A 27183-nucleotide genomic window follows, 5' to 3' on the forward strand; every position below is an offset into this window, starting at 1 on the left:
ATCTGGCCCTGGGAAAAAAAGTGACTTGGGTCTTTTTCCCCTCCTCTTCCCCATCGATGGAGCCCCCCCCCCACCCCTCCTCAACTTACAACCGTTTGTTTAGTGACCACTCAGGGTCGCAACCAGCCCTGGGGGGGGGGAAGGGGGAATTGGGACTTTTTCACAGGCAACACTTTCCCCCTCCTCTTCCCCATCGACGGAGAACTCCCCCCACCCCTCCTCAACTTACAACCGTTTGTTTAGTGACCACTCAGGGTCGCAACCAGCCCTGGGGGGGGGGAGAAGGGGGAATTGGGACTTTTTCACAGGCAACACTTTCCCCCTCCTCTTCCCCATCGATGGAGCCCCCCCCCACCCCTCCTCAACTTACAACCGTTTGTTTAGTGACCACTCAGGGTCGCAACCAGCCCTGGGGGGGGGGAGAAGGGGGAATTGGGTCTTTTTCACAGGCAACACTTTCCCCCTCCTCTTCCCCATCGACGGAGAACTCCCCCCCCCCCGCGGGACCCCGCCGCGCGCAGCAGAAGCGCCTGTTACAAAAGGCAAAGCGTCCGGTTTTGTAACCAGTTCCTCGGCGTCGGCGCCGCCGTCCAATCCCGCGCCGCCGTCCGGAGCCCGCCAGCCAATCAGCGCCCGTCCTGCTTTATATAAGCCGGGCCCGCGCGGGGTGGGCGGCCTAGAGGGGGGCGTGAGAGCAGCTGGGCGGGATGGGACGCGGTTCCGCAGCAGCAGCAGCAGCAGCAACGGCGGCAGCTCCGGTCACGGGGGCGCCCCGCGGCACAAGCAGCCGCCGCCGCCGCCGCCGGAACCCCGACGGCCGCCTGCCGCAGCTCCGCACCCGCCGGGGCCGGAGCTCCCGGGCTGGCCGAAGCGGCGGCGGCGGCGGCGGCGTGGTTGAGCTGACCTCTCGCCCGCCTTCGCCTCTTCCTACGGCGGCGGCCGCGATGCTGCACCGGTTCCCGGCGCTGCGCGGATTGGTGGAGCGCTTGAAGCGGCGCCTGGTGGGGAGCGGAGCCCGGGCGGCGGCGGCGGCGGGCGGGCAGAGCCCGTGGGGCGTCTGGGGCTGCGGCCAGTGCGGCGGCTTTCTCTGCGACCCGGTCTCGCTGCTGTGCGGCCACACCTTCTGCCGAGTGTGCGCCGAGCGGCGGCGGCGGGCGGGCGGAGCGCTCTTGCGACGCCGCGGGGCCACTCCGGCCACCGCCCACCCGAGCCCGCAGGCCGTCTGCAGCCTCTGTCCCGGCGCCCGCATCGTCCAGTCCCGGCTGCGAGTCAACGTCATCCTGGGCCACCTGTTGGCCAAGGGCTTCCCCCGGCAGGTGCGAGCGGCGCGGCTCCGCCACGAAGGGAACCTGTTGTGCAAGGAAGGGCGGCTGCAAGCGGCGCTGGAGAAGTACGACCAAGCCCTCCGCTTGGGTGAGTGGCTTTGCGCGGGGGGCCTCTCCGCGTGCGGGACGGGCTCAAGAGGGGCGTTCACACGTGACGCGGATCGCCCGCCAGACGTTGACTCGGAAGCGGAGGGAAAAGGCGTTTGAGGCGGGTGGGAATGAGTTCCCGGGTGGGTGAATGACTGGACGGGGGTGGGGGGGGGGAAGCCTTCAACAAACCCGGGTTAACTTTCCTCCTCCTTTGAATGCAGAACAGAGTTGAAAGCGACCTTGGAGGTCTTCTAGTCGAACCCCCTACTCAGACAGGAGATCCTATGTCGTTTCAGACGGGTAATGGAGTGGGGAGGTGAAGCCTTCACCCCACCTGGGTTAACCTGTTCCCCTATTTACCCCGTGACTTTCCTTCCTGTTTGAATAAGAACAACAGAGTTGGAAGGGACCTTGGAGGTCTTCTAGTCCAACCCCTCCTGCTCTGGCAGCAGACCCCTAGACCGGTTCAGACAAACGGTGGTCTAATCTCTTCTTTAAAACTTCATCTCGGAGCCTTCCGTAACTGTTTGGTCTCCTCTGAGCTGGGGAGAAAAGGAGCCGCTTGCGATTTTTAACCCTGTCTCTGTTTTCCTGCCCTTTGCCGGCAGGCAGAAATTCAACAGGGGAAGCAGGGGCTTCCCTGAGCAACAGCTGCGAACAGCTTTTTTTGTCTGGGTTTTTAGGTGGTGGAATCCGCCTGCTTTGCTCAGTCGGTTTTTAAAAGAGTAGCCATGGCTTGCCGCTGCCTGTTTGTTAACTTTGGTTAACTTTCCTTTTTGTAAGAATCGGGGTTGAACTGATGGGAGGCAATGCTGTGTCTCTTGATTGGCGCCACTCTGAGCCACAGTCTGAGGCATCCCTGCCTAATTTCTAAAAAGAAAAAAGTTGGCAACCTTCCATAGAATTATTCAGTTGCTCAGCTATTTCCCTTTTCCCCTTCCTCCCCTTTCCATTTTCCTCTTTCCTTGCCTCCCACCCCCCTTACTTTCCTTCGGATTCACCTTTATTGCAAGTGTTTTTCTGTCTTTCATCAAAAGGACCCACTTGCTCTGTGAATTTTATTCTTTTAACCGCCAGGCCCTTCCTGCGCTCTGCAGGGAAGTAACATTCAGACAACCATTGTATGCCATACCAACTCTTACCTGCATTGGCAACCCATGATAGTAGGCTGGCTTATTCCGTTAGCCCAACATTGTGAGTTTGCATGAACCCTAAGTAGATAAGATAGGTTACACAACAGGCTTGGCTGAAACCTCAGTAAACTGTGTGAAGGTAATAACGTCGGGAGAAATTTTCCCCTAAACTGATAATTTATGCTACTCCTAATCAGTGTAAAAGCCAAAAAACGTTATTTATTATGAATGCATAGATTGCAGAGTTTGTCCCCCCAAAAACAGGCCAACAAACCAACCATGGTCTTCACAGAGGTTTGATTCCACTTCCCCAGATCCGGGTTTGACCTGCGGCTCTTGATTGAGTTTAACAAGCATTCCTCAAACATCTTTTGACTTATCTTCCTTGTGCAATTCATATTCTCTGCCTTGCACCCAGAACAACAGCAAGATAACAACCAAGAGGATATTATTAACACAAAATAACAGATTTGGAAAGGACCTTGGAGGTCATCTGGTTCAATCCCCTGCTCAAGCAGGAAACCCTATATCCTTCGGGCCAATGGTGCAGAATAGAAACCATAATTCAGATTAGCCCAGGTTTTCTAGAAGGCCTCCATTCAAGGCTTAAATGCAGAATATACCATCCAAAACTTGCCATAGAAACAGTCACTGGATCATTGGCCGGCTTCAAATACCTGAATGCAGACAGTCCTGAGCTCCCAAAAGTGGAGAAGACGCTCTCCCAACTTTTAGTGGTGATTTCTGGGGCTGGACTTTGTAGGAAAGCTTCTTTGGAAGGGAGATTTCCACTCAGGTTTCTCAGGTCTCACACTGCTCTTTCGAATGGAGCACCGGAGAAACACCGGCGATAAACCTCCACGATCCTGGGTTCAAACCAATGACCTCAGAAGCAACCTAGAACTAAGGAGAAATTTCCTGACGATGAGAACAATAAATGGAACAACTGGCCTCCAGAAGTTGTAAATGCTCCAACACTGGAAGTTTTTAAGTTGGAGAACAATTTCTCTGAAGTGGTATAGGGTTTCCTGCCTAAGCAGGGGGTTGGATTAGAAGACCTCCAAGGTCCCCCCCCAACTCTGTTGTTCTGTTCTATTCTTCCCAATAAGCCATGATTCCGTGTCACGTACTGTAGGTGTGAGCAAATCAATGCATCTTGTTAGTGTCTGGCACCAGCAGGAGGAGGCTGGTGCTACTAATTCCCCACATCTGTGAAATGGGTTTTTCTTTGCCCAGAGTTGAATTGCAGTCTGTTCTCTTTAAATCCGAACCCCAAATAGGTCAGGAGGACAGCTGGTTGCATAAGCTGGCTTGGACCGAGTGTCTTGCCCCCTCGTTAACAGTTGTATAACTAGGGATGGGGGAAGAAGAGAAGACCTTGAGACCTCAAACATCAAAAGCAGGTCACTCTGCCCCGTGTCCTACAACCTGTTGTTGATTCCTTCCTCCAAGGTCTCTGGCTGGCCAGCTGTTTCTTCTCCAGTTGGCACATTTTCCCCAACCTGCCCCACTCGTGCTTTCAACTGGCGGATCGGAAATCTTTGGTTGCTTTCTGAGCTTGGTGGGTTTCTCGCAGAAGTCTGTGTGTGGCTAGGTGGCTAAGACACTGAGCTGGTTGATCAGAAAGGTGGGCAGTTCAGCGGTTCGAATCCCTAGCATCATGTAACTGAGTGAGCCCCCGTGACTCGTCCCAGCTTCTGCCAGCCTAGCAGTTCGAAAGCAGGTAAAAAATGCAAGTAGAAAAAATAGGAACCACCTTTGGTGGGAAGGGAACAGCGTTCCATGCGCCTTCGGCATTGAATCATGCCAGCCATATGACCATGGAGACGTCTTCGGACAGCGCTGGCTCTTTGGCTTTGAAACAGAGATGAGCACCACCCCCTAGAGTATGGAACAAGAAGCATGAGGGGAACATACATACATACATACATACATACATGATATAAAGATTCCTCTTTACATATATACAGATTTTTCTTTTACATACGTAAGTGCTTAGTAAATAGTGTATCGTCTGAATCAATTTTCTAATGCATAATAATAATATTTACTTCTGCATATTGGCATTAGTCCAGCTTCTAATTTCTACTTCTAATATCTAATCATGGATAGAACAAATCCCATGTTAAAAAAATATTTTGCATCTTCTTTATCCTTTATCTTTCACCTTAACCTATCCATTCCCTTCTTGCAAACGTTTGACTACCCAAACCTCTAACCGCACCCCCACCCCAAAAAATCTCACCAAGCTCAGAGAGCACAAGGACCCCTTGTTTCAACCTGCAAATATTCTCCCTTGTGGGATTTACTGTCTATTGCAGTGATCCCCAACCCCCGGTCCGCGGACCGGTGCCGGGCCGTGGAGTACCTGGCACCGGGCCGCGCAGCGGCCGGGGGCCATGATCGCTGCAGCGGCCGGGGGCCATAGTTTCTTTCTGTATGCAAATTAGGGCTAACTGGCACAAGGGGTGTTACTGGACCGCTGGTGGCACTCTGACGTCACCAGCGGCCCACCGCCCCCCTGTGTCCAACGCCGCCCTTCTCATTCCTTTTCAGCGCTTCAGTGCTGGCCGATTCCTGAAAAAAACCTAAGAGCGCCTGCGCAGCTACGTAGGGCTAGCGTAGACAGCGCTAGTAGCGTAGCCTTGCGTAGGCGCAGTTTGTGCTACGCTATCTACGCTAGCCATACTGAACTGCGCCTGCGCAAGGCTATGCTACTAGCGCTGGTCATCGACGTATTCCACCGAAACCGCGAACAACGCCCCCCCACCCCTGCGCGCGCTCAGCGGGCCACGGTAAAATTATCAAAGGCTGACTGGTCCGCGGCGATAAAAAGGTTGGGGACCACTGGTCTATTGGATCAACAGATAAAAGGAGGGTTTTTAAGATCGGTTGTGCCAGATTGTGGCGTTAAATGCAGGCCGCCCTTGACTTAACAAAGAGTTCGCTTAGTGACCGAAGTTACAACAGCATTGAAAAATAAAATGACTTATGACTATTTTTCACACTTACGACCATGGAAGCATTCCCACAGTTGTGCGATTTATATTTGGAGGCTGACTCACAATTCATGGCAGTTGCAGTGTCACCTGGGGTGGTGGGTTCTGGGATCCCCTTTTTCGACTTTCTAACAAGCCGTTGGGGAAGCCAGATTCGTTTAATGACTGTGACTCATTTAAGGACTGTGGCTTATTCGAAACAGGGCAAGTGTTACCTGTTTCTCACTTAGCAACAGAAGTGTTTGCCCTGGTCTAGGTTGTAAAAAATGGCAGAGGGGCCCCAAAGATTTTAGTGAGTGAGCCATTTCGTTTCCGAAGTTTCCGATCATAATCCTGCAAAGGATGGGGGGAAAAAATATCCAGACACACAAATGTTAATGGTACTTTAAAAGAGAATTACTGGAGCTTGTCACACTGCATTGCTGTCTTTCATTCCCATCTTCTCCGGCCAGGAATAGACCTACAATGAAAACCACAGGACCACAAATCGAATTGGGGAGGGGGGTCTTGGCGCAGCTTTTCAAACCCACCATCCCTCTCTGTTGTGAGATTTCTCACTTGTGACCGAAGCTTTCTGGCTTGAGCATCTACCATTCACTCTGGCTGTACTGCGGCAATCTAAGATGGCTACCCTTGCGGAAACGGTCAGAAATGACCTCCTCTGTCCGTTGCTTTCGGGTTTCCAACCTCAGCCGGGACCGTCCAGCTGAGTTGGGGGGGGGGGTCTTTTAATGGTAGCAAGAAAATTGTAAAAATCAGAGAATATCTGGGTTTTTAAAAAAAACAGGGTGCTTTCCAGCAAACACCAACTTTGAATTTCCCTGACACTTGGAAAGCATCCAAAAAAATTGGACAACGTGAAAATTCGGACAGTTTGGCATTTTTGTCTGTGTGTGAAACTTAGGTATGCACAAAGAGTTTTACGATGTTTTTCCCCCCCCCCTTTTTTGTGTAGCAGTTGCAACATTGCTTTCCTTTTTTGTCTGTCTCTTTCTTTCTCTCCCCCCACCCCCACCCCCTTCTGGCTTCCGGGATTGTTATGGTGCTGTTTTGCTTTGGCATTTCACACATTTATGCAACCCTCAAAGTGCTTATATAAGAGAAACGGGATGGCTTAGAACAGCAGTCCCTTAGAGGAACACCAGGGTGGAGTGGAGAGGGAGAATAAAGCCAGCAAGCATTTCTCTGGTTCATTTAAAAAAACTTTTTTACAATTTTAAATCTTCAGGGAAAAATTTTTTCCTGAATATTTCCTTTAAGGATATATTCCCTGGAAGCCCAAAATGTGGAATAGCCCTGAGCGAGAACGAATAAGAGGAGTAGAATAGAATAGAATTCTTTATCGGCCAAGTGGGTTTGGACACACAAGGAATTTGTCTTTGATGCATAAGCTCTCAGTTCACATAAAGAAAAAAAAAATACATTCATCAAGAATCATAAGATACAACACTTAGTGATCGCCATAGGTTACTAATAAGCAATCAAATCATACTAGGAAACAATATCGATTGTAAAGATACAAGCAACATAGTTACAGTCATAAGTGGGAAGAGATAGGTATTAGGAAGGATGAGAAGAATAATAGTAATAGTAATACAGTCTTGGTAAATAATTTGACAGTATTGTGGGGATTATTTGTTGAGCAGAGTGACGGCATTTGGGGAAAAACGGCCCTTGTGTCTAGTTGGTCGGGTGTGCAGAGCCCTATAGTGTTTTAGAGGGTGGGAGTTGAAACAATTTGTGTCCAGGATGCCCGGGGGGGGGGGGGGGGGGGGGGGGGGGGGGGGGGGGCGGGGGGGGTGTTTGTCTGTAAATATTTTCACGGTCCTCTTTTTGTATCAGCAGCTCTTTGGGAAATTTGAGTTTTCTGAGTTGGCGCAGGAAAAACATTCTTTGTTGTACTTTTTTGATGACGTTTTTGATGTTAGGCGTCCATTTTAAATAAATAGGTTTATCCATCAATTTAAGTCGATGTTTACCACTGTTTTACAGCTCCGTCTGATCATTTGCTGTATTGCAACCGGTCGCAAATCAATTCTACTTTGAAATGCTACGAGGAAGCGTTACGGGATGTAAAAATGGCCTGTGAACTCCAGCCTTATTGGCTAAAGGTGAGTTTTAAACTCCAAAAAGTTGCCGGAGCCATACATCATGGGGTGTTTTTGTATTCTGATGCTGTTGAGAAAGCAGAGAAGTATTTACGTCGCTTGGAGCACTAAACCTCTAATTGATTCTCATCTCCCGCCATGCTGGTTTTGCGTCCGCTGTCCACACGGTGACGATGTGCTCTTTTGCTCTGTTTTTTCAGGGCCACGTCCGAAACCCTAACCCTAAACCAGTAAGGGTGTGGCTAGCTAAATGACTTACTCTCTGGAAACAAATACTGTGAGGGGGGGGGAATCTGTTAATATACAGCCTGTACTGCCTTAAAATGGCTTCTACTGTACTGTCGGGGTGAAAGGGAATCGCCCTGGAAAATGCCTCATTTAATTTCAGCTTCACCCAGTACTTCTTCATTAGCTATAAGCTTTGTTTTCCAGAGGTTCATTGAAGTTTCCATGAATTTTTGTATATTGCTGCTGATGCCAAAGATTTTCAGGCATTTCTTGATCCAGCTATGGGGAACTGAATCAAATGCTTTCTTATAGTCTATCCAAGCCTTGAACAGGTTGGTTCGTCTTTTCTTTGAATTCTTTAGGATTAGTTTGTCAATCAGCAGTTGGTCCTTTGTTCCTCATGAATTTTTGCAGCATCCTTTCTGTTCTACAGGAAGCAAGTTATTTCTTTCCAAGTATCCATAAATTTGGTTTGCAATGATACCAGTAAGGAGCTTGTATGTTGTTGGCAAAGAGGTGGTTGGCCGGTAGTTTCCAGGATCCTTTCCTTTTTGGATCAAAAATGTCCTTCCAGTTGTCATCCATTCATCATTTTCAGGTGTTTTTAAGATCTGCTTCATTTGGGGTGTCAATCTTTTGTGCACACTTGTAAGTGCCTTTAACCAGAGGCCACGTAGCTCATCTGGTCCAGGTGCACTCCAGTTCTTCACTTTTCTTGACTGTCTTTGCTCCATTTTCTTTTGTTATTTTCACATCTTCCATTTTATGCGCTTTAATAGAATCCTTAATCTGTTTGATCCATTTTGCATTTCTGTTGTGCTGCTTGTTGTTTTCCCACAAATTCTTCCAGAATTTCCGAGCTTTCTCTTTATCAGGCTTTTCATTTGTTGTTACTCCATCTCCACTTTCTAAGCTCTTATAAAACTGGTGCTGATTTGCTCTGAACTGTGAGTTTTCCTTGAATTGAGTTACTCGGTTTTCATATCTTTTAATCTTTTCAGCAACGGTAACAACCCTCTGCTTCAGCTCTTCAATTACTATCGCAATCTCTTTATTCTCCAAATCGTATCTTGCTTCCAGGCTGCTTTTGACCTGCTTGTTCTTTAGCTGACCTTGCCTTAGGTTCTTCAAGTCTCCACGAAATTTTTTGAACTTCAATTCCAACCGAATTTTCCATTTAGGCTTCCTCTTCTTGCCTCTTTGGTTCTTTTGTATTTTCAAACCCAATTCTTTGGTGGTTATGAAGGCTGCTGCATACATCAGCTGGTTTGTTTCTCAGCTAATTGAGCAGTATCTGTTGGTGTTTGTTCTTCAGTGCTTCCTTGTTCTTTATCTTCATCCATTTCACCATCCTCTTCCTCCCTTTCTTCCTCAGTTTGCTTTTGAGTCTGCAAATCATTCTTGATGTTATTCTTCTTTGTTGGTATCCTCAGACCATTAGTTGCTTTCTCTTCAATTCTTATTAATTCTGCTGTAGTGAAAAATTCGTGGCTTAGAATTACACGTCGTTGGTCCATTAGCCTTTGTTCACTGATATCACAATCCGTGTGGTTCACCTTCCAAATCTGATACATTCATTTTTGAAATCCACGTTTTGCTGGCTCAGACTGATAGTAAACTTTCATAATAGAGATGTTTCCTTCCCTAGTCCAGTTGCTCCAGCAACTGCCTCCTGTTGGCGCCCTCAGGAGTCCAGGTGGGCAGGTGAGGCATGGCAAGTAGAGTGGTGAGGCGCCTCTCAACGTGAGTGACATCGAGTTGGCCACGCCCACCCAGCCGGTCATTAGATCATATTAGTGGTCTGCGGGACTTAAAATTATGGATTTAGTGGTCCCTGAGGTTCGAAAGGTTGGGGACACCTGCCCTATAGCATCACAAGGTGGTGGTTGTGGGGAAAATACGAAGAAGGACTACTAAGTGTACTCACTACCTTAAAAAAATAATAAAGATGGAAAATAAATCCGGACCTCTTTCCAAGATTATAATCTCCAGTTTTTGTAAAGAGATTTCTACCGAGTCATTTTGCGAAAACAGAAGGAAGAAGAGGAGGCATGTTATCGGCAAGAGAGACAGACTTATGCAACCTTGTGGTTTTGCCGCCCGTGTGCCGGGTGTGAAGCCACAACAGCGCAAGGGACTTGGAGACAAGCAGTAGTACGTCTCCTTGGCCTCGTCAGATAACAAAGCTGCAGAATTCAGCTGTTGCTCTTTCCCCCTGAGATAAAGGATAAAGGTTGAAAATAAAGTTAGGCTTTCATAAAAAAGGAATTAGGGAACTACTTTCAGTTGTTGAGCATAGACAGAGACCACCTTGGGTCTGTTAATTGGGAGACCCCAGACCAGATTTAAGATACCATGCCAAGCAATTGTGATGCCAGCCGCTTTGAGGTTACTCTTCCTTTCCACTCAAAAAAATTAATATTTTTGTAATGACCATTTTCCTTCTTCTTGTTCTTCTCCTCCTCCTCCTCGGTCTCCTCTTTCTTCTTTTCCTGCTCCACCACCTTTTTCTGGGTCTCCTATTTCTTCTTCTTCTCTTCCTCCTCCTCCTTTTTGTTCCTCCTCTTCTTGTTGTTCCCCACCTCCTCTTTCTTTTCCTCCTCCACCACCATTTTCTGGGTCTCCTATTTCTTCTTCTTCTTCTCTTCCTCCTCCTCCTTTTTGTTCCTCTTCTTCTTGTTCCCCTCCTCCTCCTTGTTCTTGTTCTTGTTGTTTTTCTTCTTGTTCTTCTCCTCCTTCTCTTCCTTCTTCTTGTTTTACTCCTTGTTATTGTTGTTGTTCTTGTTGTTCTTGTTCTTTTTCTTGTTCTCCACCTTCTCCTTCTTGTTCTCCTCTTCTTGTTCTCCTTCTTCCTCTTCTTCTTCTCCTCCTTGTTTTTGCTGTTGTACTTCTTCGTCGTCTTCTCCTCCTCCTCCTCCTCCTCCTCCTCCTCCTCCTCTCATATCCATCATCAGACTTTAGCAATAATATTGGCAATCCTATTTTTGTCAACAGCCGCATGAAAAAGTGCTGCTGAGTTTTGTCCAAACCGGTCCCTTAGGTTTTGAAGCCCTGATGTTCTTCTTCTGCCTGGACCTCATTTACTTCCAATCTTTCCCTGGCGGATTAAGTGACGGATGCCGTGTTTTTCGGGGTGTCACATCACAGGTCCAAAACGTTCTAACTTTAGCTTTTTTTTATGGTTCTGATGATTTCCCTTGGCTTTCCCAGGGGGCTTATCCCCTCCTCCTTTCTGACTTTGTCAACCCAGCTTCTATGTATCAGCCGCCTGTCAATCCCCATTTCAAAGGCTTCTGGTCTCTTTGTTCTGACCTCGGCTTCCCCAAAAAGCACGAAGCAAAACCCCTTTTATTAAACTAATGTGAATTCCTCTCATTCACATTCAGCCAAGGCCTGGCAAACAGTCCTTCAAAGGAATATTTATGACCACAGACCTTATCTATCTTAGAAAGCTGCCACGCAAATATTTTCCAAGCGCAGCTCAGTGCAAGGAAAGATTGGGCACAGAGTCCCCGAGATTCATGGACAGATCTTCACACTCCTGAAACGAATCTAACGAACCAATGAATTGTTTCCTGCAAAAGCCCCCTCCCCTTTCGCTCCTCTTTTATTCCCTACGGGAGGGGCCAATCACCTTCCACCTGTGACTTTACTCCCAAGTCCACCCTGATTTCTGAGCTGTTCTTTTCTTCTGGCAGCTCTGCGCATGCGCACACTGGGAACAGGCTCCAGCTGTTCCTCTGCCTCACTGCTGTCTAGCTCTGAAGGCAGCTGATAACTGCCAGGCGGCCTTGGCCCCGTCTCTTCCTCCGATGCAGAGCCCTCGTGCGAGCCTTCCCCAGACTCCAGGACTGGCCCATGCTCTCCCCAACCTCCTCACTGTCCGACTCGGCTCCAGTTCCCCTGGCAGCTGGCTTTCTGTCAGAGATCCAACTCTCCCCTCCGTAGAGCAGGATAGAAAAGATGTAACATGTGACAATCATCTGTTTTCCACTCTTAGGCTTATGTGATGACTGCAGAAGACCTTTTTCATTTTGAAGAAGACTGTTCCAGCTTTCTCCCTCCTTTTTCCTGGACTGCCACAAAAGGAAGTTGCATTTCAGGAGGTCTCTCTTCTGAGGTCAGCGTTTTCCAGGCTGTGTGTTACCAAGGAGCTTGGAATTTTGTACTTCGTAAAAGCCAGAGACAACTAACCTATGATTTTCATACCTTTGTAATTGTCTCTTACCTCCGCCTGACAGGCAGGGATGCGTTGGGATGCCAAAACATACAATCGTGCTCGGTGCCAGAGGATGAAATCTGGGACTGGTTTGGCGGATCTGTTGGTTAAGAAAACATTCGGTTTGGAGGCCCCGCTCTGACCTTGTGAACATCCCCTGGCACTGAGTCACAATGGTGGCTTGGCTTAACCTGCATCGCAGGATGCTCTAAGATCAAAGCTGGCTGATCGCAAAAACCTTTGGCCTGCATGTAGGAATATTAGATATTTTAAGAGAGTCAACGTGTAATCAGATTGTGGTGCAGTGGCCTAGAAGTGGAGCTCTCGCCTCACAAATCAGGAGGCTGTGAGTTCGATCCTAGGTGGAGGCGGATATTTCTTTCTTTCTGGGCACAATGAGAATTTATCTGCTGAACAAAACTCCGCATTGGCGACAGGAAGGGCAGCTGGCCAGTAAACACTCAGATCCATTCATTTGCCCGGACTGTGCCACGAAAGGGATTATGGGGTCATTAAAGGAAGATGATGAAGATGTAATCAGATTACAGATAATCCTCAATTTACGACTCCTCCCTTAGTGACAATTCTAAATGACACTAGACATCCATCAAGGGACTTGCAACCTTCAAGTTGCAAGGTGGTGGCATTCCCCTCCCCCAATGTGGTCACATGACTGCATATGAGTGCTTGGCAACCAGGCACCATTTATGGTGTTTTGCAGCACCCCACAATTGCATAACCAGATACAGAATAACAGAGTTGCAAGGGATCTTGTAGGTCATCTAGTCCAACCCCCTGCACAGGCAGGAGACCCTACACCATTTCTGACCGATGGCAGTCCGATCTTTCCTCGAAAGCTTCCAGTGATGAAGGCAACTTCTGTTCCATGGGTTGATTCCTCTCACTGTCAGGAAATTCCTCCTTATTTCTAGGTTGAATCTCCCCTTGCTCCATTTCCATCCATCATTCCCTGTCTGGCCTTTGGAAAATATCTTGACCCCCTCCTCTCCCTTACAGCCCCTCAAGTACTGGAATACTGGTATCATGTCTTCCTTCTCTTCACTAGAGTAGCCATGCCTAGTTCCAGTTCATCATTTGTTTCATCCTCCAGTCCCCTCATCCTCTTGGTTGCTCTTCTCTCCGCTCTTTCCAGAGGCTCAACATCTTTTTGATAGTGTGGTGACTAAAACTGGACGCAGGATTCTAGGTGTGGCCTCACTAAGGCTTTATAGAGTTGCATCAGTACCTCCCTTAGTCTTGATTGTATCCCTCTGTTAACGCAGTTTAGGGTTGCGTTGGCTTTTTGGGCTTCTGCTGCTGCTACACACACCTGGCTCCTATTCAGCTGGTTGTCCACTAAGACTCCAAGATCCCTCTCACACTTCCTGCTCTTAAGGCTGGTTTCTCCCAGGCTGTATGGGTACTTTTGGATTTATGGCGTCTTTGCCAGAAACCTGTCTTTACTTCTGATTTCCGGCAAATACGGCCCATGGTGAACTATGAGCTTGCTTAACGACTATTGCTTTGCTTAATGGCCGTTGCAGGAAAGGCCTGTTTTCTTTTTTCTTTTCCTTTTAATGAAAATGGGTCAGCATTTGTCCAACACTGAAAAAGAGCAGCTGGTTTGTGATTCCATAAACTCATGTAAACTCTGGTGGGTAATGTTAGTCAAGGGCGCATTGGCTCAGTGGCTAAGACGCTGAGCTTGTCAATCAGAAAGGCGGGCAGTTTGGCGGTTCAAATCCCTAGCACCACGTAACGGAGTGAGCTCCCGTGACTTGTCCCAGCTTCTGCCAACCTAGCAGTTCGAAAGCATGTAAAAAAATGCAAGTAGTAAAATAGGAACCACCTTTGGTGGGAAGGGAACAGCGTTCCGTGCGCCTTCAGCATTGAGTCATGCCGGCCACATGACCCCGGAGACGTCTTCGGACAGTGCTGGCTCTTCGGCTTTGAAACAGAGATGAGCACCGCCCCCTAGAGTCGGGAACGACTAGCACAGATGTGTAACAGGAACCTTTACCTAATGTTAGTCAGGTGAGATGACAGGCCATCGTGGTCTCGCCTGGTGGCATCTGGAGGACAAATGTTGCCCAGAGAAGTCTCAAAAACAGATCCCGGGCGATCCCTTCTTTTTGCCGCAGGTTGACATGGACAAGGAAACCTGTGAAGACCAGAATGTGACCAACTGTGACAACTCAGAAAAACCTCTCCCTAGCCAGGAAGGAAGCAGAGATGCCTCCTCGCCCGGGGAGACCGTTGCTGAGCAAGAGACGCCCCAAAAGAATAAACGCCAGGCTGAAGTGGCTGCGGTTTCGGATCTGCCCCCCAAAATAGCGAAAATGGGTAAGCTGTGTTAACAAGCAATCACACTCGGCAAGGGTCAGATCACCAGGTGTCAATCAGACCAGGAAAATCTATGGAGATTCTGCATCATCATCCAGTTGGGACAGTTGTCCCAAAGATCCTTTCTTCCAAAAGGCAACTGGACTTTGGGGGGTTTCCTTTATCCTTGGAAATGTTTGGCTTCTCATCCAAGAACCTTCTTCAGTTTGCTGAAGTTCAATGAATTTAATGTTCAATTGGCAAGTGTACCACTGTTGCCCTGAAGCACCAAATGTGCATTAGAATGGTTGCACATTTGCAATGTAGACATCTCAGTGGGGGGGGGGGGATGAAGTTTACCTATTTTTTTTCCCTAACAATCGCACTGGTCTCGGTCTCTCTCCTCTCTCCTCTCTCCTCTCTTTCTCTCTCCTTCCGTTTCTCTCTTCTCTCTCCCTTCTCTCTCCTCCTCTCTCTCTCTCTTCCTTCTCCTTCGCTCCTTTCTGGTAGATGAAAGCGATAAGCAAGAAGAACCCAATGCTGAAAACTGCATCGCCTTTGATGGTGTGGATCCATCTGACATGGAGTGTTCCCTGTGCATGAGGTATCTGGTGTGTTTTTTCCATGGATAGGCCAGTTCAAAAGCATTAGTCCAGTTCTAAGAAGAGACCACACCCGAAGCATTTTGGTTGCATCGTCTTCAGGTTTTTTGCAACAAATAAGTTGGAAGGCAGCTTGGAGGTCTTCTAGTCCCTCTGAGCAGAATCGACGGTTGTGATTTGAAAGTTTGCTCTCGTGGCTGAGGCAGCAGGCTAGAATCTGTAAGGTAGTGAGTTCTAGTCCTGCCTTAAACCACAAAAACCAGAGACAAACACACACCTGCAGTTACATAACTGCATTTTGAGCTCTCTGCAACCAGCTTGCATTTATCACTGTTTGCAGCGTCCCACAGTCACATGTCTGTGATTGATGACATTTCCGTCACAAACACGCCACCATTTTTACTCTCGTGAGCAGCCCAGAGTCAGAGTTTACGGGCCTCTCTAAGTGGTTTGCGGAGTCAGCCGATTGCCTGTTTAATAAACACGCAGTGTACAACGGATCTCATTTAACCCCCGGGGGCTTTTGTGTAACCATCCCCCCAGAAGTCATAAAGCCAGCTTAGCCACGTGATCACCTGCGTTAGGGACCCTATTTGGCAGGCTCCGTTAACGGCCGGAACCCACCTGTATTCGGGTAAATGCATCCTCCCGTCCTCCTAAGACAAAGGGCGTTGTACCCTCACAACAAAGAGAGAAGCACAAGGTCACAGAAATAATTTCAAGGGAAGAACCACCCCAAATTACCAATGGAGAGGGAGACCTGGAAAACCAGGAGAGTGGATTTAACTTATCCCGGAGAAGAGTGTTGTGGTCCACCGGAAGCCTTGACCGGCTTGACCAAGCTCATCTACCACAATGCTTTTGTTGGCCTGAGGTCAGATGTCGTGCTTTCGTGTCTTCGCGTGTTTGAAATTGTGATTTCTTCTGACTTCTGAGATTTGCCTTTCTCCCCCATAGGCTCTTCTATGAACCTGTCACCACGCCGTGTGGACACACCTTTTGCCTAAGATGCCTTGAACGATGCCTGGATCACAACCCAGAGTGCCCCTTGTGCAAAGACAGCCTCTTAGAGGTACCGTATTTTTCAGACTATAAGACGCGCCTAGCTTTTGGGGAAGAAAACAAGGGGGGAAAAAATCTGCCTTTGCCTCCTTGCAGCAAACAGCCCGTTTCAATTTCAACACAGCCTGTTTGGCACAAGAAAAAAAAAAAATCTGCCTCCCAGAAATTTGCCTCCTCGCAGCAAACGGCTGGTCAGCTTCAGCACAGCCTAATTTAGCACAAGCAGCTGATTGGCAGTTGGAGCTGCCTCCCAGAATACCGCTGATCAGCTGTTCTAGTCTGGGAGGGATCACCAGCACCCATCATCACTGCCGCCTATCGCCACCTCCATGCACCCCATTTTTGCCCTGTTCCAAGCAGGAGTGATCCCTGCTACCTGTAACGGGCAGAAAATGGGGTGCGCGGAGCCCAAAAACGGGTTGCGTGGAGGCGGCGATAGGCAGCAGCGGCAATGGGCAGCGACAGGCGGTGGTGATCCCCACCTCCTGGAACAGTGATCGGTGGTGTTCCGGGAGGCCAGTCCAACCACCAATGTTGCTTGTGTGAAATCAGGCTGTGCTGAAGCTAACCAGGCTGTTTGCTGTTTGCTGCAAGGAGGCAAAGGTCGTAGGGTGGGGGCCAGTGGGTGAGCGGCGCTTCGGCAACACTTGCAATCGCACGCACTCGCGTGCTCACCCCCATAATTTAGTGCTTCCCCACGCTGTGCCCCCTGCACATGTATGCGTGAACCCCTTTGCTGCCCCACACATGCACACATGGCTTTCTTGGAGCCTGGGAAGGGTGAAAACGGTCTCCCCCGCCAACTCCGGAGGCCGCAAACAGCCTGTTTTCTGACTTTCAGTGGGCCTCGTAGGTCCGTTTTTTTGCCCTCCAGAGGCTTTCTAGGAGCCTGGGGAGGGCGAAAAACGGCCCAACACGCAAACTGGAAATTCGGGAACAGACTTCCGAGTTGCCCGTTGGGCCGTTTTTCTCCTTCCAGAGGCTTCAAGGAGGCTTTTTGAAGCCTTCGGAGGGTGAAAAACAGCCCAACGCCCAAACCGGAAGTCCATTCCCAAAGTTCCGGTTTGCGCGTTGGGAGGTTTTGTTGGGAGGCTTCAGGGTAGCCTCCGGAGGGCAAAAAACAGCTGAAAGTCAGCTGGCTAGCACACGCACGCATGCTGGAGCTGACAGGGCAAAGCCTCGCAGGCCCTCAGAAATGGCTCTGAGTGCCACAGGTTTGCCATCATGGCATTAGCCCGTCCAGGTGAATAAGGATGGAACCACCAAAAATTGCCTTCTGGGTGGTGGCTCCTGTGTCACCTTCCCTCCCGAGGTTTCTGAACGGTCTCTCTTTCTCACCCAGTGCCTGGCCATGAAGAAACTTTGCAAGACGGTGTTGATGGAGGAATTGATCGCCAAGTACCTTCCAGCGGAACTCGCCGAAAGAAAAAAGCTTAATGAAGAAGAGATGGCTGAATTTTCCAAGTAGGTCACCCCAGTTTTCTCTGTCCTGCAATCATGAGGAAACAAATTATTTGGCAGCTCAGCTGGAGTTGACATCCTTTTGTGGCTGCAGGACTAGGTTAAAAATAGTTTGGGTGATAAAAGGCGTTTCGAATGATTCCTGCTTTCAATATTCTGCTTCGGGCTAGGTAGCTGCGTGCGGACGGGACCTTCTGGTATCTGAAGCTCTTAAAATAGAGTTTCTCAACCTTGGTGACTTTCAGAAGTGTGGACTTCAACCCGCCCAAACTGATAAGTTATCTTTCAAGGAAGAGGTTGGGGGTTGGTATTGACATGGAGTGGGGCCCATAAACCCTCTGAGGCTCAATGGACATTTAAATTTGGGGGGAACATTACAACTTTAGTATCACCATTTTATATTATGCATTTAGTGGTTTGTTTTTTTTTTAAAGAGGGTTGTGGACTTCATCAGATTCTCCATGATACTGCCGTGTTTCCCTGACAATAAGACAGGGTCTTATTTTCTTTTGACCACCAAAATGAGCACTTGGCCTTATTTTTGGGGAGGTCTTATTATTTTTGAGATGTAGGAAGCGGCGAGTATGGTCACTTCATGGCTGCTGCTGTGTTGCAATATTTTCAGGGAGGGTTTATTTTTGGGGAGGACTTATTTTAGCTCATGGGCTCAAAAGCCCGATTGGGCTTATTATCTGGGAAGGTCTTATTTTCAGGGAAACAGGGTAAAAAAAGCAGGCTGGCTGGGGAATTCTGGCAGTTGAAATCCAGACATCTTAAAATGACAAAGGTTGGGGTATACTGATCTAGAGGAAATGTTGTTGTTAGTTGCGAAGTCGTGTCCGATCCATCGTGACCCCCTGGACAACGTTCCTCCAGGCCTTCCTGTCCGCTGCCATCCTCTGGGGTCCATTTAAGCTCACACCGACTGCTTCTGTGTCTCCATCCAGCCACCTCCTTCTCTGCCGTCCCCTTCTTCTTCTTTTGCCCTCCATCCTTCCCAGCATGAGGCTCTTCTCCAGGGAGTCCTTCTTCCTTCTCATTAGGTGGAACAAAGTCTTTGAGTTTCCTCTTCAGGATCTGGCCTTCTAAAGAGCAGCCAGGGTTGATCTCCTCTAGGACTGACCGGTTGGATGGCCTTGCAGTCCAAGGGACTCAATGCAGGAGTCTTCTTCTCCAGCACCAGAGATCAAAGGCCTCCATTCTTTGGCGCTAAGCCTTCCTAATGGTCCAACTTTCACAGCCACAGAGAAAACATAATGCTGTGCAATTTGAAGGGGGGGAAATCTACTTATGGAAGAGTGTGACAAAACTGCAAATGCATAAGCATTTAATCCTTTATGAGTTATCTTGCAAGCAAGCAAGCGTGGTACTTGTTTCATACAAAGTTTCTCACTGCAGCTTGAATAAGAATGTCCCCATCTTTGTCTGCACAATGGCCTACCCCACCGTTCCTTGCCCTCTGCACATCTTTGAGCCCTGCTACCGACTGATGGTTCGGAGATGTATGGAGACGGGCACCAGGCAGTTTGGGATGTGCATTAGAGATCCCGTCAAAGGGTAAGTAGCATATGATGAACATCAGAACTGAGGCCACGTGATTCAGTTTCAGGGCCAGGTTGCAACAGGAGCCCCTTGGGAATAATGGTAGTCACTAACTTTGTATGCAAGAATCTCTCCACATTAATGGCCAATTAAGTCTTCCTGCATCTCAGGGAGGTCAAGCTTCTGCCATTTGTGACTACACAATGATTCCCAGCTAGACCCTCGCCTGACTCCTCCCAACCTAGCCGGCCATTTTCCAACATCATTCTTCAAAGAGAAGAAAACTGAATTCATATTTCCGGTTAACTAAGCGATGTAGCATTCAAATTAAATTCAAATAGTAGGAGAAGGACTGGAAAATTATAAGTGAAATTACTCACCCTCCCAATATTGACATTTTTGAAAAGTCCCTAAGATTTTATTTATTTATAATCCGCCTTTATTATTTTTACAAGTATCGCAAAGCTGCAAACCTTTCTAACATACCTTCGTTCTTTCTCCTATTTTTCCCCACAACAATAACTCTGTGAGGTGGGTTGGGGTGAGCGAGAATGACTGGCCCAAAGTCACCCAGCTGGTTTCCATAGCTAAGGTGGGAATAAAATTCATGGTGATTGGCCCTAAGTTGCCCAGCTGCCTTCAATGCCTAGGGCAGAACTAGAACTCACCATCTCCTGGTTTCTCCAGGTAGAGATTTAATTAAGTAATACTATTACTACTCTGCCTCCTCCTCCTCCTCCCACAAACTCCACTCCCTTCTAGCACTGATGATGTTACATAGTTTGGTCATGAAATGTCTGCCAGAAAATAAGCAAGCTCAGAGAGCACCATGAATCCCACAGTGCTCCTCCTCCTCCTCCTCCCTCCATGAGGGTCGTCATCCCTCTCATAAAGACAGATAATTGGAGAGCTCACACCTAACTTAGCCGGTTGCGGCTTTTCTTCAGCTAGCACTTGATGCCCGAGGCAGTGAGGTGTGGGGCTTCATGGGAGCCGCGTGCAGATCTCGGATTCATCCTCTTCTCTTGGCTTCCACTCTTCTGGCAAACAGGTTCGCAGATTACGGATGCATCCTAGAGATAAGGAACGTGGAGGTCTTCACCGACGGGCGCTCCGTGGTGGATAGCATCGGCAAGAGGCGGTTTAAGGTCCTACAACACAGCAAGTGTGACGGCTACAACACAGCGGATATCGAGTACATTGAAGACAAGAAGGTGGGTCAAAGGTAGAAGGTGTTCTCACCCAGCAGCACGAAGCCGAGTCCTCATCCCAATAAACCCTTTTTATTTAGTTTACAGTGAATTCCTCTCCTGCAAAGTCTTCCCCACCTTCTTTCAAGACAGTTCACAATTACTGACCTTCGTTAGGCTTGGAGCGTGGCCAGGCCGATATCTTTCAGAGGCCTCAATACTTGGCAAGAATCCAGGAATGAACTCATTGTCTCCTGCAAACTCCACTCCCCTTTTGCTCCCCCTTTGTTCCCTATGGGAGGGGCCATTCACCATCCACCTGTGGCCTTCCTCCCAAGTCGACCCCTGTTCTTTAGCTGGTCCTTTTGTCTGGCCACTCTAAATATGCGCACACTGTGTTCTTCTACCTCACTGATGTCTGTCTCCGAAGGCAGCTGATGGCTGGCACATGGCCCTGGCCCTGGCCCCCCCTCTGCCTCCAACGCAGAGCCCTCCTCAGAGCCTTCCCCAGACTCCAGGACTGGCCCAGGTTCCTCCTCACTGTCCGAATCTGCTGCCAGATCCGCTGGCGGCCATAACAGAAGGGGGGGAGAAGGTCACCTGTCTAATATAGTTGTAAGAGGCACATGCGCGCACACACACATACTCCAAAGGCTTTTTGGTTTTTTGTCAATCCGGGATCAACTTAGGGCCACAATTGAGCCCAACATTTCTGTTTTTCATTTGTCTGCCAACTCTTGTCTCCATTTTACGAATTTTCTTCCTGTGGCTCTTAAGTGAATCCCCTGCAGTTGGTGAGTTGTTAGTAACTGGGCTTTCTAAGAGGATCTGCCTTCCCCCATCCATTCTGCCGGTCAGAAGGTCACCAGAGGGGGGTCACGTGACACACAGCCATCGGTCCTAAATGTAACCCAGTTGCCAAGCGTCTGACCCCTGGGGCGCTGCAACCGTCATAAGTATAAGTCAGTTGCCAAGCGTCTGAATTTTGATCCCGTGACCATGGGAATGCTGCAAAGATCATCACTGTGGAAAAACAATCCTGAATGCCCTTTTTTCAGTGCCACATTGTAACTTTTAAACGGTCACTAAGTGAACTGTTGGAAGTCAAGGACTACATGTGTTGTTTTTAAATTTACTAGCCGATAACCCGGCATTGCCCGGGTGTTTATTTATAGGGGGAAAATGTCCAGACCAAACGTAATTTCTAACGTTGGATTTTCCCCCTTACCTGAGGGAGCCCCCTTGTGGAGTATTGTGAAGCTGATACCATGGCAACTCCACTGCGCTCTACAGTAGAGTCTATTTTACAGTAGTACAGTAGAAGCCATTTTAAGGTACAACAGGCTGCATCTTAACAGAACGCCCGAGAGGGGGTGTTAGGGGTGTCTTACCCCCACAGTATTTCTTTCCAGAGAGTAAGTCATCTGTGTACCAAGGTTGGTTGAAATTGCTTGAGGCGTTCCAGAGTTATGCTGGGACATACGCAGACGTTTCCGTAGAGAGAGATTTACTTTGGGGGAGGGAGCAATAACCCTGGGAGGTTGGGCAGCAGAGTCCTGGCCAACCATCATTTTCCTATCGTTATTATCCTAAACATGTCTGGGGAAAAATTATTTCCCTTCCTTCCCCTGTATCTCCAGCTCCAGCCTAAACTTTTGCTCTCTTCTGTGCCCGTTTCAGGTCCAGGGAGAGGCCTCTGAATACTTGACGATCCTCCACAGTGCCGTGTACGATCAGGCCCGCACCTGGTTCAACACTCTGAAATCTTCACTCAGAGTACGCATTATCCATCATTTCGGTCCAATGCCTGTTAAAGAACCAGACCCACAGGTACGATGAGCAAGCAGAGAATTAACTCTGCTCACTCCTGAGTGTTCTGACCAGGGGTGGGTTTCAACCGGTTCGCGGCGGTCCCTGCGAACCGGTTGGTCGGCGAACCCGGAAGTAAGTAACTTCCGGGAACGGCGAAGGGCCCACCCGCGCGCCCACGCGCACTCCTTACCCGGTTTTGACGAGTTCTGCGCTTCCACGCATGCGCAGGACGCATACAGCGCCTGCGCAATCCTCCAGGAGCAGCTGGAGCATCGCACAGACACTAGTACGCATGCATGCGTCGCACACGTGCACGCACGCGCCACACACGCGCGCGAGGATGCCGCCAGCCCCGTTCCAACCGAACCGGTTGGAACGGGGCGAGAAACTCACCCCTGGTTCTGACCCAGCTCCCCAAACACGACAAACCTTCTGAAGTGAACCCAAAGATTCCTTTATTAGGAGCACAGGCAGCCGCAGCAAAAAGTTTCTCTCTCACCCCAGGATAACAAGTCCTTCTGGCAGGGGGCTGAGTAGTTCTCTGCCACATCTATTCATCTCCGCCTCCTGCTGTTTATCCCCAGAGCTCGGGTGGGGCTTTGCTAGCAGCAGTGGCTCTTCCGTCCCGAGGACCGGCCCATAGATTTCCACTGCTCTCCTCTCCTCTCTGCCTTCTGCGCATCCGCGTGTCAGGCACCGGGCCCAGCTTTTCCTCCTCTTCCTCATCAGCCACCTACAGACCTGGGAGCGGTTGACTCTCCCTCTGAGGGCTGACGGACAGTCCAGGCTCTGCCTCTGCCCCCCCTCCTCTCTCTCTGCCAGCTCCACTCCCTCTTCCCCCCCTCGGAGCTCTCAGGTTGCCTTGATGCTGACCCTGGACTCCCACGCTGCCTCCTCCTCCTCCTCCTCCTCCTCTGACTCGGCTGCTGGAGGGGCCGGTGGCCAAGAGGCCGCAACAAGAAGCTTTGCAAAGCCAACCTTATCCTAGTCAGGATGTCCTCTGTGCCGGGTAGAGTGTTAGGAATCGTTGTCCACGACCAACAACCACAACTGAAATTTCCATTGGTAAACAAGATGATGATTAAGTGCACAATTATATGACCTTTCCCCCCCTGGTTGTTAAGTGAATCATGCTGCTGTTAATAGAATCCAGCTTCCCCCATTGACTCCGCTTGTCGGAATGAATTGCTGATCACGTGGCCTCATGACAATGCAACCCATTGTAGATACACGCTGGTTGCCAATTGCCTTTATTTCGATCGCTTGGGGAATGCTGCAATGTTTGTAAATCACTATTTCAGCGTCGTAGTAATTTTGAACGGTTGCTAAGCAAATAGTTGTAAATTAAGCACCACTGGTGGCAAGTAATGCATATACCACAGGGCTGGGAAATCGGGAGATTCAAGGCGGTTCCAACAAGTATCAAGATGTACCGAAAGCTTAAGCTCACTACAAGAATCTGTCCAACTAAAAGTCAAGGGGAATGAGCAGGGGATAAGGAAGAAATTCAAGGTGGGCTGGACGTGGATCTCGTGGGGACGCACAGGGACTCGTGACTGATGACACTTTTGACCCTCCTCCTGCCCCAGCCGAGTCATCTCCTACCCGCAGGAGCATCAAACTCAATTTTATTGAGGGCCGCATCAGAGCTGTGGTTGACCTCGGGGGCAGGATGGATGTGGCCAACTGGGTGGGCTTGGGCAGCTTGATGCCACTCCACAAATTGCTGGCATATTTCTTCTTTGCACTGAGTAGACCAGAGGTGGGATTGAAAAATGTTAGCAACCTGTTCTCTGCCCGAATGCTAGGTGGGTATGGCCATGGAGGGCATGGCCTACTCGGTCTCTTGCACCCCCCTGGCTCCGGAGGTTTTTACCCCCCTGGCTCCGGAGGTTTTCCTCGAGCCTCCGGAAGGGCATAAACAGGCTCCCCGGGCTTCAGAGGCCGGAAACAGGCCCATATCTGGACTTTCGGTACTTCGGGTAGGTGCATTTTTCATCCTCCTCAGGCTCTGGAGGGTTTCTCTGAGCCTCCGGGAGGACAAAAACGGCCTCCCCCGTGTTCCAAAGGCGAGAAGCAGGCCCATTTCCGGACGTCCGGGCGGCCTGTTTTTCGCCCTCCCAGAGCCTCCACCTGGGCAGTTACCTGGCGTGATGAACTGGCCGCTGGGAGACTCAGGGGAGGGGTGGGGGGTGGGCGGGGCCAGCCAGTCCTTGCAGCCACCGGTGTAAAGTGGCTGAATCCCACCCCTGGTGTAGACGGGGCCACATTGCAGCCCCCATTGCAGGCCTTAATTTTTGACACCCCTGTCCTACAGGTTTGAAGCAGGTGTACCTTTTTTTCATTACAGGTGAGCCCCGATGGTCCTGCCTGGTGCTGGTGGATCTTGGCCGTCCTTCCTCTGGAGAACAAAGCCCAGCTTCCCTTCCTAGCGATGACCTCCTTGAAGGCGCGTCTTAAAGGCATCCGGAGCATTTTAACCTTTCTCTTCCTCACTCAGACGAAGTGAAGGGGGGTGTAAATGCCCTTGCAATCCGAGGCCTTCTCTCTCTCTCTCTCTCTCTCTCTCTCTCTCTCACACACACACACACACACACACACACACTCTCCTTCCCACTGATTGTGCCCGAAGGCAAAAACGAACTTTACGGAGGGCCTTAAATTCTCAGGTCTCAAAGCTCTTCCCACCTCTTGAATGGAAAAAAGAAAAGGGAAAAAAATCCCCCTTTCTCTAAGCTGCAATAATCTTCCAACTGCTCCCATCTTGGTCTGCAAAGCAGAAACTCAGTGCTCAGTGTCTGACAGGAGACATCAGGAGGGCAATGCCAAGCAAGGTTTCCTTCGGAAATCCCAGGGAGTTCTATGGGCCACGGAGGCCCCTGTCTATATATTGTGATAGAATTTGACAAAGTAGACGTGTGTTTATTCGTCACAGTGTCCTTTTAAATTGAGAATTATTATTTAATTTAATCTTTATCTGGAACCATTGCATTAAAACGAATCCAGTTAATGTGAAGCTTAAAATATTCACAAATCAGGAGGAACCGAGCAGCCCCTTTGCTGGAGAATATATATTTCCTAAAAGCTTTGTCTTTTTAATTTTAAAAATTTGCCGGTCAAATGGATTCTTCCTGACTTTTTTTTTCTTGCTACCACAGACTAACCTGACAGTCTTTTACAAAGTCTGAATTATTTAGCAATTGCTTTTCTTAAGGATTCAGGAATAACTGTATAATTTTGGTCGCAGATGTCTCTGCTTGAATTTTGGTTTTGCACAGGTTGTTTTTTGTTCCAGTTGTAACTGCGAGAACCTCTGGGTGTTTACTCCAAAGTAAATCCTATTGCATTTAATGATTATTCCTGAGTGCTTTTAGATTTCTGAGCTGTCTGTGTGTTTGTGTGTGTGTGCGCACAACATCTAGTTGTGGTTACAGTCACTTTAGCGATGGTTTGAAGATAAGTTGCTCCACCAAAAGCTGCTTATGACCCGGTTTTGAAGTTACAACCACTGCGATACCTCCCACCCACCCATCCAGCTTGTCTTGACTACTGACCGCAGAAATGTGAGCGGAAGTGAGTGCATCCCCGGCAATCAGCCCTTCCCTTCCCGCCTCGCCTGGTCCCTGCAGGCCCTTGGTTTCACACAAAACCACCACGAGCCTTATTTTGCTCCAAGTGCATTTTCCAGATATTTTTCCCTCTCCCTTTGCAAACAGATATAAATAAAACCCAAACAGAACATTATAAATATCCACCCATGTTAAAAGTTTGAAAAGCTCTGCCCTGAAACAGCTCTGTATTGTTTTATCCCCCTGCACCCTTCATCCCTGCTAGTTCTTAGACTACAGATAGTGGCTTTTCTGCCATTCATGCCCCGAGAGAACTGCTTCCAAGGAGAAAGACTTTAACACCAAGAGTAAGTTGCGAGGCTGTGCGGCCTCCGTTCCCGAAAAGTGCTAAGTAAGATTTCTGCTTTAATGCAGGGATCTTGGATTAGGGCCCCAAAGTACATCCGGCACGCGTCGGGGAAGGATTTTAAATCCACTTCTGGCAGCTCTCTCTATAAAAGTTTTCTCTGCCCTCTGCTGGTGAGCCACAAAAGAGATTATTGATGTCTAACAATACACTACAGTTTAATGGAAAGAAGGACTAGGGGTGACCTAGGAGCAGGATTCCAGGATTTGAGGGGCTGCCACAAAAGAAGTGGGGGTTTCCACCTATTCTCCAGCGGACCAGAAGGCAGGAGAAGGAGCAGTGGGTGGAAATGAAGCAACCTGGAATTGAGAAATTTCTTGACACTGTGGACATTTACCCAGTGGAACTGCTTGCCACCAGGAGTTATGGGCGCTCCATCTTAAAAACTGGGAGGAGGGGCTTAAGAAGAGATTGAACAACCATTTGTCTGGAATGGTTTAGGGTCTCCTGCATGACCAGGAGTTTGGACTAGAAGACCTCCCAAGGTCCCTTCCAATTCTGTCATTCTGTTACTGTGCTTTTGAGAACCATTTTGGTGCAGTGGTTAAATGACACGGTTAGAAACTGGGAGACGGTGAGTTCAATTCCTGCCTCAGGCACAAAACCAACTGGGTGATTTTGGGCCGGGCAGTTTCGCTCAGCCCTAGGAAGAAAGCAGGCAAGGGGAAAACCATTTGTCAGAAATGGTGTAGGTAGAGTCCTGCTTGGGGGGGTTGGACTAGATGACCTACAAGGTCCCTTCCAACTCAATCTGTAAAACCTCTGAAATTTTCCCCATCAGGAGCCAAGATTGACTCGGAAACACCCCCCCCCCCCAAAAGAGTTTTAAATTCTTTATTAAGTGCTTGTGAGCCTCTAAGGAAAAGGAGATGATGCTAAAAGGGAACAGTTCTGCATCGATTGTGTCGGGCGTATGTACGGGTAAGTCCTCAATTTGCAACCGCAATTGAGCCTTCCAACTACATTTATAACTCGTGACAATCATAAAGCAAGTCATCACCTTACTAGACCCGATTTTACAACCTGTTTTTGCGTTGCATAAAGCGAATGTAGCCATCAACAAGACCATCGATGGGTCGCTAGGCGGCATGTTTTGCCCTAGACTGGAAAAATAA

The 27183-nt window shown here is 48.9% G+C and overlaps 1 protein-coding gene across 1 annotated transcript; it reads left to right on the plus strand.

The window, feature by feature from the left end:
• Positions 1-694: 694 nt before the first annotated feature.
• LOC116516013 (LON peptidase N-terminal domain and RING finger protein 3-like) lies at positions 695-25450 on the plus strand. Its single transcript, XM_032228359.1, has 10 exons — positions 695-1413; positions 7540-7658; positions 14244-14445; positions 14935-15028; positions 15984-16098; positions 17431-17552; positions 18948-19106; positions 20143-20305; positions 21962-22111; positions 24444-25450. The coding sequence occupies exons 1-10, from the start codon at positions 708-710 to the stop codon at positions 24600-24602; spliced, it is 1989 nt and encodes a 662-aa protein (XP_032084250.1). The 5' UTR covers positions 695-707; the 3' UTR covers positions 24603-25450.
• The last annotated feature ends 1733 nt before the right edge of the window (positions 25451-27183 follow it).

This window comes from Thamnophis elegans, chromosome 12, assembly GCF_009769535.1.
Source record: "Thamnophis elegans isolate rThaEle1 chromosome 12, rThaEle1.pri, whole genome shotgun sequence".
Lineage (NCBI taxonomy): Eukaryota > Metazoa > Chordata > Lepidosauria > Squamata > Colubridae > Thamnophis > Thamnophis elegans.

Excerpts from the sequence above, each read along its gene's own strand:
- LOC116516013 (XM_032228359.1), top strand. The coding sequence starts at position 708 with ATGGGACGCGGTTCCGCAGCAGCAGCAGCAGCAGCAACGGCGGCAGCT. Across the intron at positions 16,099-17,430 it reads GCAAAGACAGCCTCTTAGAG|TGCCTGGCCATGAAGAAACT; the intron begins GTACCGTATTTT and ends TTTCTCACCCAG. Across the intron at positions 19,107-20,142 it reads ATTAGAGATCCCGTCAAAGG|GTTCGCAGATTACGGATGCA; the intron begins GTAAGTAGCATA and ends TCTGGCAAACAG.